The 18,930-nt window shown below is 42.4% G+C and overlaps 3 protein-coding genes across 3 annotated transcripts; 1 reads left to right on the top strand and 2 right to left on the bottom strand.

Annotated features, from left to right (window-relative positions):
* Positions 1 to 362: 362 nt before the first annotated feature.
* On the top strand, positions 363 to 3,573 carry hmox1a (heme oxygenase 1a). Its single transcript, XM_069675906.1, has 6 exons — positions 363 to 420; positions 505 to 556; positions 949 to 1,060; positions 1,155 to 1,370; positions 1,724 to 1,996; positions 2,638 to 3,573. Exons 2-6 carry the CDS (start codon positions 507 to 509, stop codon positions 2,803 to 2,805), a joined length of 819 nt encoding a protein of 272 aa, XP_069532007.1. The 5' UTR covers positions 363 to 420; positions 505 to 506; the 3' UTR covers positions 2,806 to 3,573.
* mcm5 (minichromosome maintenance complex component 5) lies at positions 3,123 to 10,158 on the bottom strand. The gene is made up of 16 exons (XM_069675903.1): positions 9,862 to 10,158; positions 8,672 to 8,798; positions 8,435 to 8,563; positions 8,172 to 8,344; positions 7,778 to 7,933; positions 7,517 to 7,686; positions 7,249 to 7,420; positions 6,863 to 6,974; positions 5,856 to 5,999; positions 5,707 to 5,772; positions 5,450 to 5,626; positions 5,246 to 5,358; positions 5,018 to 5,146; positions 4,787 to 4,929; positions 4,136 to 4,263; positions 3,123 to 3,801 (listed from the first exon to the last, which is right to left on the bottom strand). Exons 1-16 carry the CDS (start codon positions 10,032 to 10,034, stop codon positions 3,700 to 3,702), a joined length of 2,214 nt encoding a protein of 737 aa, XP_069532004.1. The 5' UTR covers positions 10,035 to 10,158; the 3' UTR covers positions 3,123 to 3,699.
* A 717-nt stretch (positions 10,159 to 10,875) lies between these two features.
* Positions 10,876 to 18,321, bottom strand: gcat (glycine C-acetyltransferase). Its single transcript, XM_069676145.1, has 9 exons — positions 18,090 to 18,321; positions 17,124 to 17,254; positions 16,938 to 17,039; positions 16,697 to 16,843; positions 15,995 to 16,149; positions 15,719 to 15,801; positions 14,765 to 14,936; positions 13,124 to 13,245; positions 10,876 to 11,392 (listed from the first exon to the last, which is right to left on the bottom strand). The coding sequence occupies exons 1-9, from the start codon at positions 18,307 to 18,309 to the stop codon at positions 11,241 to 11,243; spliced, it is 1,284 nt and encodes a 427-aa protein (XP_069532246.1). The 5' UTR covers positions 18,310 to 18,321; the 3' UTR covers positions 10,876 to 11,240.
* Between the last annotated feature and the right edge of the window lie 609 nt (positions 18,322 to 18,930).

Genomic DNA, 18,930 nt, shown 5'->3' with positions numbered 1-18,930 from the left:
TAGGGTATAAGTACCTCGAAATTGTACTTGATAAACTTCTTAGTAACATTTCACCACTGAGTATTCTTCTATCAGAGTGAGTGCTTGGCTTTTAGTGTCCTTTTGATAACTGCCTGGTCATGTTTTCAGATTTCTACACCACAGTCACAAACCTGCCTCATCATGTTTAGCCTCAGCATGTTTCGCCTCCTCATGTTTAGCCTCCGCATGTTTAGCCTCATCACGTTTAGCCTCAGCACAGTGAGTAATGTGACTCAGCATTCTCACTTCCCTTTTGAATCAGCTGCTGCAGTTTCAGTCATCATGTTTGCCTGTATAAAAGAGGCAGGACGGAGCTGTGAAGCCATAGAGGAATTCTCACTCAGAGGAGCTGACAACAACCGACCAGCATAAAGAACAGAAGACTTAAGTTCATAACAGGTATGTTGTATTCACTGTCAACGTACAGTTACTCCTTTTAAATGTGTTTCCTAAAACTAAACAAAAGTTCATTGTGGTTTGCAGAAATGGACAGCATGAAGAGCGCCAGGAAATATGAAGCAGGAGAAGTTGGCAGGTATGACAACTTAAATCATTTTAAACACAAAGCTGTGTTTTTCAGGATTTCATGCTTTAAAACAGACGCATTCAACTGGTGGTTCGTGGGTTAAAATAAGCCTTTTTATGATCTAGATCTGGCTGGTTGAACATTTAGCACAGAATTACTTATTAACTTTAACTTTACAGGCAGAGTCACACTAAAAAGTTTGTTAAATGCAACTTGAATTGTTATTTAAACAGCATCTTATGACTACAAGATTGAGTAATAACGCATTCGTCGCTTTACAGTCAGACACAGGATTAGAAAATGTCCGGGTCCTTTGCACTTCACTTTTTTCAAATGTGTTAAACAGCTGGTCTTCTTTAAAGTTCACTCTGAATAATTGTGCCTTTTTTTGGTCCCTACAGTGATTTATCAGAGCAGATAAAAGCAGCCACTAAAGACACTCATATCCGCGCTGAAAACACACAGCTGATGCTGAGTTACCAGAAGGGACAGATCACCCTGCCTCAGTACAAGGTAAATGTTACAATCAAACTGCTTTTCAGTTAGCATATTTGTGTGTATTTATCTTTGTAGTATATATTTATGTTTATATGTTTCTTGTTGTCAGGTCCTGCTGTGTTCCCTCTACGAGATCTACAAAGCTCTGGAAGAGGAGCTGGACAGAAATTCTTCCCATCCAGCTGTCGCACCGATATACTTCCCCCAGGAACTCGCCCGCCTGGAATCACTCGAAAGCGATCTGGAGCATTTTTTCGGCTCAGAGTGGAAGAAGAGCGTGGTCGTTCCCGCAGCCACTCACAGATATGGACAGAAACTGCGAGAGGTAAGCAGAGAGGAAGGCGTTCAGTTAATCTTTATTATGGCACGGCTGTGGAAAATACTCAATTGTGATTGGTCGATTTCGGCATTCTAAAGTCTGATCTTGCTCTATGACAGGCTGCTTCGAATAATACAATGTTGCAAGGCACGCCACTCTGATCCAACCTATCTCAGGATAACATCTCATATAAATCTTTTGTTAAAATATTGATGTCTTTAGTTAGTGGCTGTGTAAAAAGCAAGATAATGTACAGTGATCATGTTGTTATAACAGAATAACAACCCGCTAACTGGACATTATCGCTTACAGGAAGAAGTTAAAGTGAAAAAGCAGCTGAACATGTCCTTGTTTTACAGATTGGGAGAGAGAGCCCCGAACTCTTAGTGGCCCACGCCTACACTCGCTATCTCGGGGATCTATCAGGAGGTCAAGTTCTTGGGAAAATTACCCAGAAATCCCTCGGGCTGAGCGGCAAAGACGGGCTTTCGTTCTTCTCCTTCCCCGGCGTGAGCAGCCCAAACCGCTTCAAGCAGCTGTACAGGAGCCGCATGAACAGCATCGAGCTGACGGAGGAGGAGAGGGCGGAGGTGCTGGAGGAGGCTGTCGCTGCCTTTGAGCTAAACATTCAGGTGAGAATACAGGCGCACAAGTGCATTGTCATATTCATATGGCAGGCTTTTTCCTCTAATGTGCTTACATTATCATTAGCTAGGAGTTCCCGCCTTTCCTCTGACACAACATAGTCAGAGGGGAACATTAGCATTCAGTCACTTCCTAGCTAACATAACCATTAGCTACATGTTAACATTAATGTTTTTAAAGAGTTACAGGTTACAATAGGAAAGGCATGCTAGCACACTTAGCTTTTGTTAAAACATATTTGATAACTCGTTAGCTTCCGTTAGACAAAAGTTAGTGTTAGCATTCAACTGCTTCCTAGCTAACACTATCATTAGCTAGGAGTTAACACCTTTCCTATGTTACAACACAGTCAGAAGGTAATGTTAGCATTCAACTACTTCTTAGCTAACATTGCCATTAGCAAGGAAGTGGCTGATTGCTTACAATAATTCTTTTAACCGGTACAACATGGAACCCAATAGTATATTACAACCGCATTTGAGCTTGCCACCCTGAGAGGAAAATGGCCTCCATGTGAATAAGGTCTTTGAGAAGTGCAAACACACTGAAAGTAGTAAGAGAGGAAGTGAATCTAAAACGTGCAGCCTCAGGATTCTGCCAGTTTGACCGTTTATTCCTTTTCCTTCAGGTTTTTGACGACTTGCAGAAAATGTTGAGTGTCACAGCAGAAACGGTGGACCAATCGGAGGGCAGCGTCGTCAAAACTTCCATGTTCCCGTCTTCACCCATCATGCAGTTCACCGTGGGATTGTGTGTTGCCATGACGACTATTGGAATCGGAATGTATTCCTTTTAGGCCGTAACCGGCACTTTTAATGGATCTGCACAAACAGCACTTTACTAACCACATGTGAAATCAAGACTTGCATTTTCTGATACAGTTTCCTTTTCTGTAATTTCTTAATCAATCTTTTATTTCAAGTCTCTTGTGTTTATCTTTTATTTGCTGGTTTTACAGCCTCCGAAAAACATAAACAGTTTGAACATTTTAAAATGTGAAACAAAGAAATGTATTCTTTATGCAGCCAGCCAATCCTCCAGAAAGCTGCAACTATTTTAGCTTCTTCTGGACGTGATCTTGCAAGTGAATTTTCTGTTACAATCAGGACGCCTTTATGTTTTACCTGCTTTTAAAAATGCTAGTCAAAAATTCCAGACTGCTAAATGAGCCTTTTATCGTGTTATTTATCAGTCTACTTCACTATCAGTGTTAATTTTGGATCTTATTCCATATTCTAGCTTTCATGTGTATTTTGTGTTTTCTGTACGTCTGTTTTTTATGCACAAATTGCGTCAAACAAATTGCCAGAAGTGGGATCAATACAGGTTTGATTGAACTTGTCATTTGTATAACCTTTATTAAACAATTTTATAATGCGAAAACTGTATATGTACTTCTTTTACTATGTCTTGTTCGATTTGAATCACTTCCCATCCTTTCATTCTTCACACAACACACCCACCTGATTACATCTTTGTGTAACAGTGACACCCAAATATTTTTTATTATTCCAGCACATTCTGAAACATGTAATCAGACAGTTATGAATCCATATGCGACAAAATAAACCCCACGTTTTCACCATGACTGAGCGCAGAAATTATTCCAGACCAGCAAATGGAGAAAATGCAGATCAAAACTATTTACATTACAACAATAATAGGAATATGTATAAGAGCATTGTTTGTTTTATTTGACTCTGTAGAGGACTTTACGCTGCATGCGGTGCTGAAGCTCGCCCCGCCTCAACATCAGATGCAGGACTTTGTAGATGGCTTGCTCTGGATACTTCTGTAAAGTGGAACAAATCGGGACAAACGGGAAGCACAAATTAAAGTTTTATTTTTGTCTTTGCGCCCGATTTGTTTTCATATTCCCTTTGTTTTAAACGTTTATGTAAAAAGATTAAAAGTTCCCTTCATGGGCTGGTAAAACGTCACATCTTGCCTACTCACTCAAACCAAGTCAACATAATGCTTTAGAGGTTTACAGTGTTGTAATGAAAGATTCACCGTCTACCAAAAAAATGTATCATAAAAATCAGGAAGTAAGCGACATCTAAGAAAACTAAACCCTATTTTAAAATCTACTTCTACTAATCAGTTGTGGTGATTCTCGTTCTGACCTGTTTGGTGAAGTCCTGGACGATGCTGTGCTCGGACACCTGCGAGCCGATAGCGAAGCGTCTCTTCAGCTGCTTCTCAACACGCGAGATCATTTCCTGGTCCTCCTGAGACGTGAAGCCCTCCACGCCTGAAACAAAACGTGGTTGGAGAGACGTTAGCGACGTAAAATAAGTGCACCGTTTAAAACCATGCTTAACAGTCTCTGCGGTCAGGGTAGACTATGAGCAGTGGTTTTAGCTTTTAGCTAACTATTAGCCTTTTATCCTTTACTTTTGGCTCTAGGAAATTACTTCCGCCATTTTAAATCACTAATACATGACTTTTAAGCTGGCTATTTTAGCCTTTCATTTATCCATAATTTAGCCAATGACGTTAGCCCACTTACCCAAATATTTTGCCTCCTATCCATTTGTTTGCTAGCTATTTTATCTGCTTATAAATGACTTTTTTCCCCAGATTTTTAAGAAAAGTATTTATTACTTAAAGATTAAGATTTCAGCTATTTATCTATTACTTTTAGTCTACATATTAAAACTAAACATAAAACCTAGTTTCACTTAACAAATGTAAAATGTTTTATACCACAAAATTTGCTTAACTAAAGTTTGCTTCAGTCACAAATACTACACATCATATCAAACAACACGCACCTGATAGGCTGCCGGACAGCGCCGCGTCCAGCGTGGACACCTGGAAGAGTCTGAGGGCCTCGTCGACCTCTTCCTCTCCAGCCACGGCCTGCAGCTTCATCTTGGCCAGAGACTCTGCGATACGCACGACAGCCTCCAGCTGCCTGAAGACACAAACACACACAGGGATTACTTCCGGCTTCAAAAGATGGAGTGAAGGTGCATTTTATTGCTGATGTTAAAGACAAGTACCTGACTGTGATGGGGATGGAGGGTCTTTTGTCCGACTCTCTTTCGTGCTCTCTGGCTCCGCTCCTCATCACCACGTATCTGTTTTTCAGCTTCTCAGCAGCCGCAGCAGAGAGCCGAGGGCCGCACTTACTGTGAACATTTGGAGCAAATATCGATGAGCCAAACATGCTTACAAAAATGAAAAGAAAAAGCGTTTGTTTTATCAGAAATACAAACTTAGATACTCACGTTCTGGAGTAGGCGATGTACTTCTTGAAGGTGGCGAGTGGGATCTCACCCTCGACCCCCTCGGTCTGTGTCTGAGCACTCAGGTGGACGTTCATCACGTGACGAGCCAGCGTCTACAAACAGACGTGTATTACAAAAACATCACGCTCGATATATTCAGGGGTTTGAACACTGCTGGAAAGCATCCTGAGCGTGCATCCTCACCATGTCTCTTTGCTGGTCGTGCTGGTCTTTGATGATGAAGATCATGTCGAAACGGGACAGGATGGTGGGCATGAAGTCGATGTTGTCCTCCCCCTTCGTGTCGTCCCAGCGGCCGAACACGGAGTTAGCCGCAGCCAGCACGGAGCAGCGGGAGTTCAGGGTGGTGGTGATGCCGGCCTGAGAGGAGACACTGTGTTAGTTAAACATTCAGTAAAGTGGGAAAAGGATGTTTTAGAATGTACACATGTGGGGAATACCTTTGCAATGGAGATGGTCTGTTGCTCCATGGCTTCATGAATGGCCACTCTGTCATCCTCTCTCATCTGAACAACAGACACGAGTTTAGTCTTTAATCCTGCGACGCCACTGAAGTTTAATTTCCTGCTTTGAAAATAAAAACATGTACCTTGTCAAACTCGTCGATGCACACGACTCCTCCATCAGCCAGCACCATGGCTCCCCCCTCCATGATGAACCCACGAGTGTTGGGGTCCCTCAACACGGAGGCAGTCAGACCGGCTGCACTGCTGCCTTTACCAGAGGTGTAAACCTGGGGGTGCACAAAGACGGCTTAGCGTCAGCGGGTGGGTTATCACTAAAGTTCTGACTGAAGAAAAAGGGGAACTACACTGCAAAAAAAAACAAGTAACCTTTTGGTCCGGATATAAGACGACCCCGCTTTTCATGACTAACTTTTTGAAGACCAAATTATTCTTTTGTCTTTAAGATTAAAAAGTCTCATTTAAGTTAAATAAGATGCCTTTCAAAGTTTTAATAAATCATGAACAATCGAAGTGAAGTGAGGTGTTTCTGTGTGACAGCTCTGGTAACGGGCAGACCTTTGTTCTGTTCTTCAGTAACACACTCTCCTGTCAGTCTCTTGGAAGCAGCCGCTTAAAGGACCACGGTGTGATTTTCTCCGTTACATCTGTTCAGTAAGAATGTTTGCATTTTTAGGATGCGGCGGTCCGATGCAGTGTTTCTCTGGGCGAGGGAGGGCAGGCCTGGTCCTGGGGGACTCCCAGGAGCTTAACCAAGGGTCAGACTAAGCCCGCTAAGAGTGCAGGAGGACAGGGCATGGAGCTACGCAGCGCTAAGGCCGGCACCAATTATCTTAAAATTGGCATCATATCTCCACCTCAGTTGTTGGTTAACTCCGCCTACTTTTAATACTATAATACTTTTGTTCCAGACGATCCCCATGTCTCTCTCTCTCTCTCTTTCATCCCCCTGGCTCCGTAGTTGTGAGTGGCAGCTGGCTTCAGTCATGAGGGGTACACTTAATGGCATTTAAAAGTCTAGACCCCAAACATAACACGATCCCAATTTTTTCCAGATGTATGTCAAGGGAGAAAAACATTCAGACCAATCGGGTAATAAAAGCTCCTTGAGCACAGTAGAATAGATAAGTACCCCGATAGGTGAACATCTCTCCACAAACTTGAGCAACTGAGACTTGGCTGTTCCCGGGTCTCCCAGCATCAGCAGGTTGATGTCTCCCCTGCGAGTGAGACCATCAGGCAGCCTGAAAGGACACGAAGCAGAAACATTGCTTACTCTGAACGTGTAGAGAGAAAGTGTAGAGACACTAAGCAGTTTTATTCCAAAACATGGCCGAAGATTAACTGCTCTTAAGGGTCAAAGACGCTTAGGTGAGTGAAGCTTCTGTGGACACGACTGGGTTTAAGCTAATAAAAGAGCTAAGCTAATAAAAAGCTAATTGATTGAAAAGACAGGGACCCCCTACCCCCTTGCTGCTGGGAAATGTAGTTAATGTGGAGTGTATCCAGGTGCCTCACCTCTTCCTTGAACCTCCAAACAGCAGACAGGTGATGGCCTTTTTCAGGTCATCGCTGCCGTAGATGGAGGGAGCGACTGATCGGGCCAGAGAGTCGTAGATGTTCGGAGTAGCGGCCAGAGCTCTCAGTTCCTCCTCTTCCTGTGGAGAGACGGATCCAGTAGCTCCGCGACCTGGAAGAAAAAAAAAACACATTAACATGGTCCTTTAATACATCGTCTACTATAATCACATGTATCACAAGAATACGAGCGTTTAGTGCACGTTACCTGTTCCTTCTGTGTCCACCTGGATGCCGACCACGCGCAGGTAAGACGCTCGGATGCCCACGCCTGCACTTTTCCCTTTCTCTCCCGCCTTTGCAGCGGCCATCTTCTTGATGGAGAAGATGCCCATGATGGTCACTCTGTTGCCCGGGACAACACGGTCACACAGATACCTGAGAGAGGAGGAGGAGGAGGAGGAAACAGTTTGAGCCAACAATCCTTCATGTGTGCTTCTGCAAGAGCTGCAGGAAATGAGCTCATCACCTGTCACAGTAGAGCTGCAGGTGACGGGGCATCTCTCCATGAGGGACGGCGTCCGGAGACTCCTGCAGGCGGAGCGTCTGGAAGTCGACACAGACGCAGCGGTCGGGGATGATGAAGTAAGGGTCCACGGGGCACTTTACCCTCCCAGCATCCTCCCTGAGAAAAGAGGGAAGATGTTGAACATGTGACAAAAATTTGCACCCTAAGCTTTGAATGTGTTGTGTACAAGTCCCTCCAGAATTTCTGGCCCTCTTTGGGATTTTTAAGAACCTGATTTCATTCTTTTTAAAAGTTGAAATGTTGTTAGGTGTTTTTTTTTCTGCATCCTGACTTCCTGGAGGGACCGATATATTCATAATGCTTATGTGGCCTTGATCCAGACGCTCATACTCACTTGTTGCACTTGCGTGGCAGAGCGTAGCCCTGCAGGCCTGGAGGCAGCGGGATGTTGTTGATGACCGAGCGACAGCCGCGACACTGCAGACACACCTTGGTGGCCTTCGCCCTCACTGCGGTGGCCGAGATGATGATGCCGTGCACCTTCACCAGGCGAGACACCTGCTCTGACTGCAGGGAGAAGAATGACAAAATAAGGTCGAATACACATGATATCTAAGATTAAAACTATGAACGAGGCACAAGGAGGGATGTGGGTACCTTGAGGCCGCGGATGGAGGCGTGATGTGCGTCGCTCTTCAGATTGACCTGGATGTCCTGGACCGTCTCCTCCCCTGCAGGTCGGGGGCGGGTCACTTCATCGGCTACCTCCTTTGCAGCTTCCTCCAGCTGAAGAACAGACCAAATTGTTAGAAAACAACTCCTGTTTGCACCTAAATATAGATTTTGGTGAAGGAAGGTATGAATCAGGTTTAATCACTATAGCAACAGACTCACCAGTGGCAGGTTCTCAGTCGGCAGCTTGTACAGACAGTCCGACAGATCCTCGTCAAAGCTGGCGAGGTCCTCCATCTCCACCTCCACCCAGTACTCCCCCATGGTGTAGTGTCTCTTAAGCTCATCTCTGGATTGAAAGAAAAAAAGACAAAAATATTGACAATGCTTTGTTTAAGAAGTTACGCTCTAGTATCCCCAGGAAAAAAGAAGTACATATTATTTGAAGGTTTTTTCTTTCACATCACCTACACTTTTTACAGCTGTAAACTAGCTTATCACTTAACTGATTTTCATTTTTAATGTGAAACTGCTTTGTTTTTACAGATTTAAGTGTTCTTAGCTGTCAATAATGATTACAAAAGAGACTTTAATAAAACACTCTTGTTTCTTAATGTAGTTTTTTATTGTTTATTTACAGCTATAATATCAGTTATGCTCATTTTAAACTGCACACACAATTATTTGAATGTTTTTAAATGTTCTTTCTCCCCTCTATGATTTTTTTTTTAATATATATTGTGTAAGTTATGTTTATTTTATCTATCTGACAAGCCACCTTATATGTATTATTTAGACAAAACGGCTAATGCTAACAAAGAATTGTCCTTTTACTATTTACATTACTTACAGCTACATGTAAACAAGTACACAAGAAACAGACTGAGATGATGAAAGAAGCTTGAGCAGCAACGATAATCCGACTTTTGATGTGTAAAACGTTTCAAACTCCAGAAAGGCCGAGTATTTCATTACCCATAATGCAACTCGGTAGCATCTTGCTTAGACCGCATGTTTGCTTACTGTTAATGAACGCTTTCAAACGCCTTACTACAACTTTATGAAGAAGTGTAAGAGTTAAATTTTACTTTGAGCTACATTTTCGAGCCCAAAATTTGATTGCGGCCTCACGTCGTTTTGGTCAGGTCTTAGTAAGCTTGCTCAAGAGTCACATAAAGACTTCATTGAACTGTTTGTATAGGCTGCTTTTCCCCCTTTTATAATTAATAAACCGAATTTACAAGTAAAATGTGTGGACTGCCCTTTTAAAGACTGTGCTTTATGTGTATTTCACGTAAGATACCCATCTTTTTTGTTTTTACAAGGACACTAATGATTTTCACCCCACCTGAAAAGTTTTCTTACAGCCTAATTCTTGATTGCATACCCTATTATCATAATAATTAACGTACCTGTATTTATAAGTGAAGCCGGTGCGGTCGGTCCCCACTCTGAACTGCCGGAGGAACTCACGGAACCGCTTCTTGATCTGGCTCCTCTTCTGTCCGCCTTCATCCACGCCGTGTCCCTCTCCTCCTCCGAAACTGTCACTGTAGTAAACTCCCGGGTCGTCAAAGCCAGACATGCTGAAGCCGGTCGGTAGATAAACAAAACTAGCAAAAAGTTGAGCCTTAAATCTGAGGCTAGTTTTTGTAAATTAAAAGACAAACAGGATGGGTGTAAACTGCCGGTGACAAAGCTTCTCAGAGCCCTTGTTTCGCGGCAAAAACTGAACCCCTTCCCGTCTGTTTCCCGCGAGTCGCTTCTGGCCCCGCCCCTCTCTTGTCCTCGGATTGGCTCAAAGCTGCTGCCGCCTGTTGTTATTGGTCTATAGCAGTTGTCGTCGTAAAAGGGGGCGTTTGTGAGCACGGATGGCGCGAAAAAGAGAGGAGGAGGAGGAGGGGGGACAGCCAGAATGGCAACAGCAACAAAGAAGGTAACCAACGTGTAAAGTTTTTATGAAATATATGCTGTCATGACTGTCAATAAATCTTTTCAAAAGAAAGAATAATCAGCAACAAAGAAACATGAGTTTTAAGTGAAGTCGCAGTTAAAGAACAATGCAACTTTTCTTTAGTGTCTTAAATGTGTTTACACTGTTTTCACTGTTTAAAGGGGTGTTAACTGTATTTAGGGCTAGGATAGTTGTTGTAATAAAAGTTCACTATTTAAGGAATTATGGTAAGTATCCAGAATATATTAATACAAATATTTCTCATATTAAAAGTTTAACTAATGGACACAATATGCATCCTACTGTCCGCAAGTTTCATGTTGGACAACAACTGACTTTCAAACTAGTTGTGATGTTACAAATCACACTAGTAGAAATACCATAAACTCCTTTATTAAAGGCGAGAACAGAGAAACTTGCCAAAATAGCCTTCTAGAGTCAAAATCAGCATGCACATGGCTCTGCGAAGAGAAGCCCAAATATTCAAGAGATGTAACAAAATGCAAAATACATTTTTGAGCAAAGACTAACTAGACATTCTTCCATGTCTAGAATCTGCAAATGTGCTTTTGTTTCTCTTTAAAGGCAGAGAGACGTCACTTAAATTTTAAGAGCCCTTTTCCATCAGACACAAACACCTCCACATGTTAGCAAATGTGCTTTATTCAGCTTAAAACACAAAAATAACAATACCTCTGTTGACCTACAAATGTAACTAATATTTCCATTAACAGCATTCATGAGTTACAGGCAGCATCTGCAGAGCAAGCGTTTCACCGTTGTTCAGTATTTCATACTGGTTGCAGAATATTTCATAATCCTCTTTCCATGCGTTTCTCAGGAGACGACTCCGTGCTTTCTGCCGGTCTGGATGAAAGCGTCGACGCAGTGGTCGATGTCTTTGTCTGTGTGGGCGGCTGAAATCTGAACGCGGATTCTGGCTTTGCCCTTTGGTACGACGGGGTAGGAGAATCCAATCACATATACTCCTGTGGAGGGAAAACATGTGTTAGTAGAGCTGAAAAAAGTGCTGTGTTCTGTGTTTGTGACTTTAGATTAGCTCAATTCAATGTCTTCCTCTAGTGGTTGATTAGTTCCAGTGCATTTCTTATTCCACCATAATTTTAACCCTGCAGAGAAATGCGACCACCCACTGTTCACCTCTACACTTTACAGCCTGAAAACCAAGCAGCCATTAAAACCACTCATAGTTACTTTGGCTTACAATTTTACACTACATTGAGCGGTTTCATCCTGCATTGGTCTGAGCTAACTATTTCAGCCATTCATCTATTACTTGAAGCCATTCATCTTTTATTTTTAGCTAACTACTCCAGCGATAATCAACAACCTTTAGCAAACAGTATAGACAATGTATCCTTTAATCTTTGCTGACTATTGCAGCTGTTTAAGCATTACTTTTAGCTATTTATCCATAACCTTTAGCCTCCTAAGACCCGAGCTTTTGTTTGGTACACATTTTTAATTTCTCCTACCTTTTGGGGATAAATAGGACCTAATAAGTATGAAACCTAAGAATTGTCTTTGTGTTACATTGAAAAAGTCCCAATGTCCTCATGCGAGTACCTTGTCGTAACGGTGTTGTAGCTTGTTGCTATTGATAAAATTAGTCAAATTTGTCTGCCATATCAAGCTACAACTGTTCATACGCATTAAATAAACAAGTTTCAATCATAAAATCTGAAGAGGTTTTGTACCTGGTTGAGTTTTCTGTAGGGACCGACTGTAACACATTTTGGTCTGGGATCACGGCCATCTTGAATGTACACCGATCAGTGTAATTTGCTTTTGTGACCCCAGGGTGGTGGACAAAGTGTCCATGAATGAGACCAACGGGTCGAAGTTTCGCAGAATTAAATATTATGGTGCTGTGAAGCCTTAAAGGGATTGTTCAGTTTTTTTTTAAGTGGGGTTGTATGAGATACGGCATTTCATTGTTTCCATAATGTTGTATTTTCTTATATTTGTTGTCTCCTCTACAAACCACTGATCTGAACAGCTGTTGTGATACGGTGCACTGCATGTGAAGGTATACAGGGCCGTTGTGTGGATTAAGACATCGCGCCGAGGCAAAGGGCCGTCTGACGTCAATGTGAAGCTGTGACAAAAACAAAAACACAGCGTTCACTTGAACTGAAATGTTTGTTTATATGTAGGACTCTTCTAAGTGGCTAAAGTACGTTGTACTCGTGACCCCCGTCTGCAGCGGTGTTAGCTTAGCACTTACTATTATGAAGTACCACATACAACCCTACTTCAAACAAACCAAACTATCCCTTTAGACTATTTGAGTCATGTCTCCAAACCTTAAGCGAACTATTTCAACCATTTTCTGTTAATGTTTATCTCACTATTCAGTCTGTTTGTGGTTATTTCTTAGCTGTTTCAATGTTTTATCTTCTACATTTAGTTTTTCCACCATTTATTTATTACCGCTCTCTTGCTAACTAGTTTTCACACACTGCCAGTCACAAAATATAAATAAATACTTTTTTTTTTCTGAATTAGTTAAACTAAACCACAATCTTTCCACGCAACTAGCTAGCTGACCTGATAGACATCTTAAGTGTGGTTCAATCATATCAGGACATAATTGGTGGCAAAGAGGGAATAAAAAGGGCTAGCTGTAAATGAGGCCCCATTTTTGAGGCTACATGAAGCAGGTCTTTGATGTGGATCTGGTCTCACTGCGGTCTCACCGAGCTTCAGCATATCATCGGCCATATGAGAGGCCAGGCGTGCGTCTCCCAGCATCACAGGACAGATCGGGTGAGCGGAGCCTGCGATGGTGAATCCGGCCTGCGTCATCTTGTTTCTGAACCTGAAGGGGACGACACAGAAAAAATATTACTAGGGATGCACGATATTGGATTTTTTGCCGATATCCGATATGCCGATATTTTACAACTCATTTAGCCGATTACCGATATTTTTTCCCCGCACACCTAATTGCAGAGATCATCAACTCTCTCTGTATTGGAATTAGCGTACAGTATAATGGTGATACTCTTATCACATTTGTTACAACGGTCGGGGTGACGGGTCTTGAGATGGTTAATCAAGTTTGTAGTGTTGAAAGACTTTGCCTTGGCTCCTCCTCGCATCACTGAAGCTGAGCAGTCATTGCAAACAGCAGCTTTGCTATCTATTTCGGACACTCTGAAAAACTTCCACACCACGGACATTTTGGCTTCTAACTCTCTCATGCTGCAGGTAGACACACGTGACGTCATCAAGCTGCGCCGCGCAGGTCTTCTTCGCGCTGGGGACATTGCGCCGAGGTCGGGCATTTAATCAAGTATGCAGCAGCCGAATATTTTATCGGTTAATTATATCGGCGGATATCGGCGTGTTGTTCATTTTTAAGCCAATATCGGCCGATACCGATAACGTCCTGATAATATCGTGCATCCCTAAATATTACAGTCACTAAATAAGAAGGAAGTGTTGTAAACATGAACACACCGATCAGATTACTGTTTCTTTTTGTGTGTGAGTAAAATCGAACGTTGGAAGATTTTAAAAAGACAAACAGGAAAATCTCTGATGTGGTGTAAGTCGTCAGAGGAGACTGTGACCTTCGTCTTTGTTTCTTGGGCATGAGTGGTACTCACGCCAGCGTCATCGCTGAGATATCTGTTGTGACATGCTCTCTAAGCTTCAAGAGGACAAATTTTAATGGTAAACCAACTTCACCCAGTCTGGTTTCCAGTCTGGAGAGTTGCAACCGCATGTTTTTTAATGACTGTATCCATTAGGTATTACAACAGATGTCAAAATTAGACGTGTGTAAGTCTATTCTGAAAACACGATACAGTAAGTATGGTTCCTCCATCATGGAGCTCACAGCTGTGTAATATGGCCTGAAGGCAGCATGTAGGCGTTACTACACACATTTGGGAAACAAGATGAGGAAATAATTAAATCCACCCACACATTTAGAACAATGCTACGGCTGTTACAAATATAAGGTGACATGGTAACTAAGAGCAAGACAAAGGTGTTCCCAGAGTTCATCCTCCTCTGTGTTTGCTGTTTGATTTCTATAAGGAGACATGACATAAGAAAAATCAATAATATCTGTTTACCAGAAGGCCGAAGCAGACAGCTGTAAAAGTTCAATAATAAAAAATTTCTAGCGTCAAAGCTCCTTGAAATTCACTGATGGAGAGCTGGATCCAAACTATACTACACATTATGTAAACTCTGCTGTCAGAGGAGAAAAATCAAATGAGCAGCTTCTAGAAAACCATAAAAAAAACCCCCTGCTCTCTTAAATCTAATGTATCACACAGAGCAACACATGTACATAACTCCGTCCTGTCTTCGATCAAACGCACCTCATGGTTTTGGCCGTCATGCTCTGTGCGATCTCACTGGAGGCGAGCAGCAGCTCCACAGCCCGGGTGGCACAGCCCACCACGGGAGGGGGGAGGGAGTTGGAGAACAGGTATGGTCTCGAGCGCTGCCTCAGCAGGTCGATGAGAGGCTTCGGGCCAACTGTGTAACCACCTGAAGAAGAAATGATTGACAGATAAAGACTGGATTTAAAATGGATCAGTGACAGCTTGGTGATATTACCGTAATAGCATTAGTTAAAGGAATAGTTACACTTTTTTGTTTTCTGGCGTAGAGTTTGAGGAGAGGATCAAAACCACTCTCACGTCTGTCTGGTAATAATGAGGCTACGTCTACACGTGGGTTAGCTTAGCATAAAGGCTGGAAACAGCAAGACATAACTAGCCTGGCTATTTTTAGCCTGGGATTTCAGTGCAACTGCTAACAAGATATATTCTGACAGGTGACCCACATAAAACCATAACTAAACTTAATTATACTCTAATTGTTGTGCCGATATAACGTGTGTACTGGTTTAACTGGTGCCCAGAGGTGGATTTTGTTACTTTGGACAGAGCCAGGCTAGCTGTTTCCCTGTTTTCAGTCTTTGTGCTAAGCTAAGCTAACTGTCTGTAACCTTGAATCTAAAGAGGCAGATTTAAAGGGGAGTTTTGGTTCTTATCTAAACTTTCTGTTGAAAATTAAATATTAACTTATTCTACTAGGTTGTAACTTAGTCCACCATTGTAATTGTGCTTTATTACACACCTTTTTTATAGTGTTATTTCACAAGCTTCTCCAAACACACACCCACGTCTTTGCTCTCTCACTCCCTGCATCTTTCTGCTTCTTCTCTTTTATAAATCAGTGCAGCTTTAAATCCATATGTTTGTACAGCAGTCACAAAGAGGCTGAACTTGTATGTTATTGAAATCATAGAGAAGATTAAGACATACCGGCTGCTCCTCCCAGAGCTTTCCCCAGGGTGGAGTTTACGATATGAACTCTGTCCATCACTCCCAGGAGCTCGTCTGTTCCTCTGCAGATCACAGGGACAAGTTACACTTTATATCATAATAATGGTAACATGTAGAGAGCTTGATATTATTAAAAGGTACTCTTATTTTGGCGACATCCACTAGTGATACCAATAAAAAACAGTCACAAATGTACACTCAAATATTTTTTAAGGAAATGTCCAACTTTTCTGGGTCAATCAGAATCTCACCCACCTGCCCCGCGGCCCCAGGAAGCCGGTAGCGTGGCATTCGTCGATGAACACCATGGCTCCGTACTGCTCAGCCAGGTCACAGATTCCTGTTAGAGGAGCCACGTCTCCGTCCATGGAGAAGACTCCATCTGTCACAATCAGGCGCATACGAGACGACTGAAAGGATAAAACAAGAGTCATATGATCAGTATAGATGTCTAAGTAATGAACATTGTTTTTTTACTGACTGAAACTGCTGCTAGGAGGTTACATATCAGCTGTAGCTAGCTAGCTTATTATGCTAACATTACCCGACTCCTAATAAAGCAGCAACTCTGGCTGACTTTTTAAGGTTTCCAGCTGACATGTTTCAAAGAGGAGAATCGTCTCAGTGTTTAAGTCAGCACTTGTTGACTAAATATGTGATGCAATCCAAAACACTTGATGCTACAGCTAACATGTCTCTGTGTGTATAACCCAAACCACACTAAGCTTTCTAAAAGACCCTGCTAACTGCTAATGTTTGAATATAAGGTTATCCCTCTGGACAAGATGGAGAATATCACTCACTTGTCATATGCTAACAGACATTTTATCTGCAGCAGAAACATTCTATAATAATATAACAAAGCATAAACACTCGATTCTGATTGATTCTATTTACAGTCCCATGTAAAAAGCAGCTCCATCTGTCCTGCTGCAGCACAGGAAGACGTCCACACACCTGAGACTCTTTGAGTTTGTGCTCCAGATCACTGAGGTCCATGTGTTTGTAGCGCAGCCGCTTAGCTCGACACAGACGGATCCCATCGATGATGGAGGCGTGGTTCAGCTCGTCAGACAGCACTGCATCGTCTGGGCCCATCAGAACCTGGTGTTTAGAGTAATATGACACATTATTCATCGCAATAGAGCCAGTTCAGCCGTTGCTCTAGCCAGTTTGAGATATGAGAAGTCTGACATACCTCAAACAGCCCAGCATTGGCATCAAAACAGCTAGCATAAAGGATGCAGTCCTCCCTCTCATGGAACTCTGCTATCTTCTTCTCCAGATGTTTGTGTAGATCCTGTAAACACAGAATGAAAGCTGTTAAACAGGCATTCATATGTTGTTATCTAGGTTTCAATGTGCTGAATATTAGCCACCCAACCTGTGTGCCACAGATGAATCTGACAGAGCTCAGTCCAGCCCCGTATGATTTCAGAGCATCGATCCCTGCCTGCACCACCTCTGGATGACTGGACAGTCCCAGGTAGTTGTTGGCGCAGAAATTCAATATGCCTGAGAGAGAGAGAGAGAGAGAGAGAGAGAGAGAGAGAGAGAGAGAGAGAGAGAGAGAGAGAGAGAGAGAGACTGTCAGATGGAGAGCAGGATACCTAAAGTGAAAAAGGTAATTGTTTGAGTTTGTTACACCACACTTTTCAACTCAAATGTATCTCTATTCTGCCAAAAGGGAAAAAACAAAAACAAAACAACAAAGCCAACATGTCCGAACAAAGAGTGGGAGAAAAACAAAGCATGGGATTGTGTCGTTGCCATCCAGATGAATAAAAACAAAGTCACTTTCACACATGAGAGGTCATGGCCTACAGTATAATGGCCATTCATAAATCAGCAGTGTCAATCTTTGGCAAAGGTTCACCCTGCAGTGTAAACAATGGCTCTCTGCAGGACTGCAAACAGGGGAAAGATCAGCTGCTGCTGTTGGCAATTTTGAATCTAATACATGTCTAATAATGATTCCTTTCATTTATAATGGTAAACTGATTTGAGCGCAATTTGTTCCATCAGTTTAAAGAAAACCTTAACTCATATGTTCTTAAAAAGTTGTGTTGTATTTCTGCAAATCCCGTCCCGTAAGTCAAGTCGTTGGTGTGAAACAAAACGTTAGCCAGATTTGTGTCCTCCAGTAACCTTACACGACTCTACTTACCTTTAGTGCGAGTCAAAACAAGATGACATTGTGGCAGAGCGCCGATACAAACAACGCTGCTAACAGACTTTTTATTTGTTCATTTCGAAATTGTACCTCGTGGTGCGTTTACGGACACCTAGCTGTCATGATGACTAGAACTTTTTTTATCAACCGCTGTCAGTGTAGATTACTTCCACTCACTGCTCCGACTGCCGTCCACGTTGATTTGAGGTCCCTGCTTTGACGTGATGATCCTCTCCGCTTTCCACGTCCCCGCTGCTCGGATACCTTCGAGCTCGCCCTCCAGCACCGCTCTAGCTTCAGCGACAGCAGCATAGCTTCGGTTCAGAGCCGGGGCAAAGGGCCGCAGGGCGCCCCGGAGCGATTTGATCAAACTCGGGGCAGCTTTTCCAACAGACATGACGGTTTTGTAGTGTGTACAGGGTGTTAAACGTGCACGAGAGCTCTACGTAAAGACCATAAACGAGGCGTGGCTACGTCATGTAACAAGGGTAGGCGTGTGTGTGGCAGACCAATCAGAGACCAGGGAACTTGCCAGGTGGCTTATTTTGTCCAATCAGAATTCAGAGTGTATTTTCAACGGTTCAGATCCACTATGGTAGCAACATGTTGCCTTATATAAACTTTTACATCGTTTAACTCAATTTTAGCCTTTTTTCCTGACTCAAAACTACTCTAACTTTTACAATATGTAAATAAAAATATAATTACTACCCCCCTACACACACATTAACGCCGTTTACCCTGTAAGACCATTTCAACATAATTATTTGGGTAATTTGTTTTTAAATGTTCTGGTAACAATGCTTTTATTCCAGCACCTTAACATGAAAAAGTAATACGTAAAAGAGTTATCAAAATATTACTGTAATGTTGCAGATTTGTGTGGTCATTAAGTAAAACCTGCACAATAATATATTCTAAATATATTCATTGATACGATACTGTGAACTGCACAGTCAGTGAATGTGACATTCAGGGTTAAAGTCACATGTAATTAACATAATAAAGACAGCAGCTC

This window comes from Semicossyphus pulcher, unplaced genomic scaffold (genome assembly GCF_022749685.1).
Source record: "Semicossyphus pulcher isolate SPU_LCO1_2020_fin unplaced genomic scaffold, fSemPul1.0.p SCAF_25, whole genome shotgun sequence".
In the NCBI taxonomy this organism is placed as follows: Eukaryota; Metazoa; Chordata; class Actinopteri; order Labriformes; family Labridae; genus Semicossyphus; species Semicossyphus pulcher.
The sequence above is the reverse complement of the archived record's forward strand: the minus strand, read 5'-3'. Positions and strand labels throughout refer to the sequence as shown.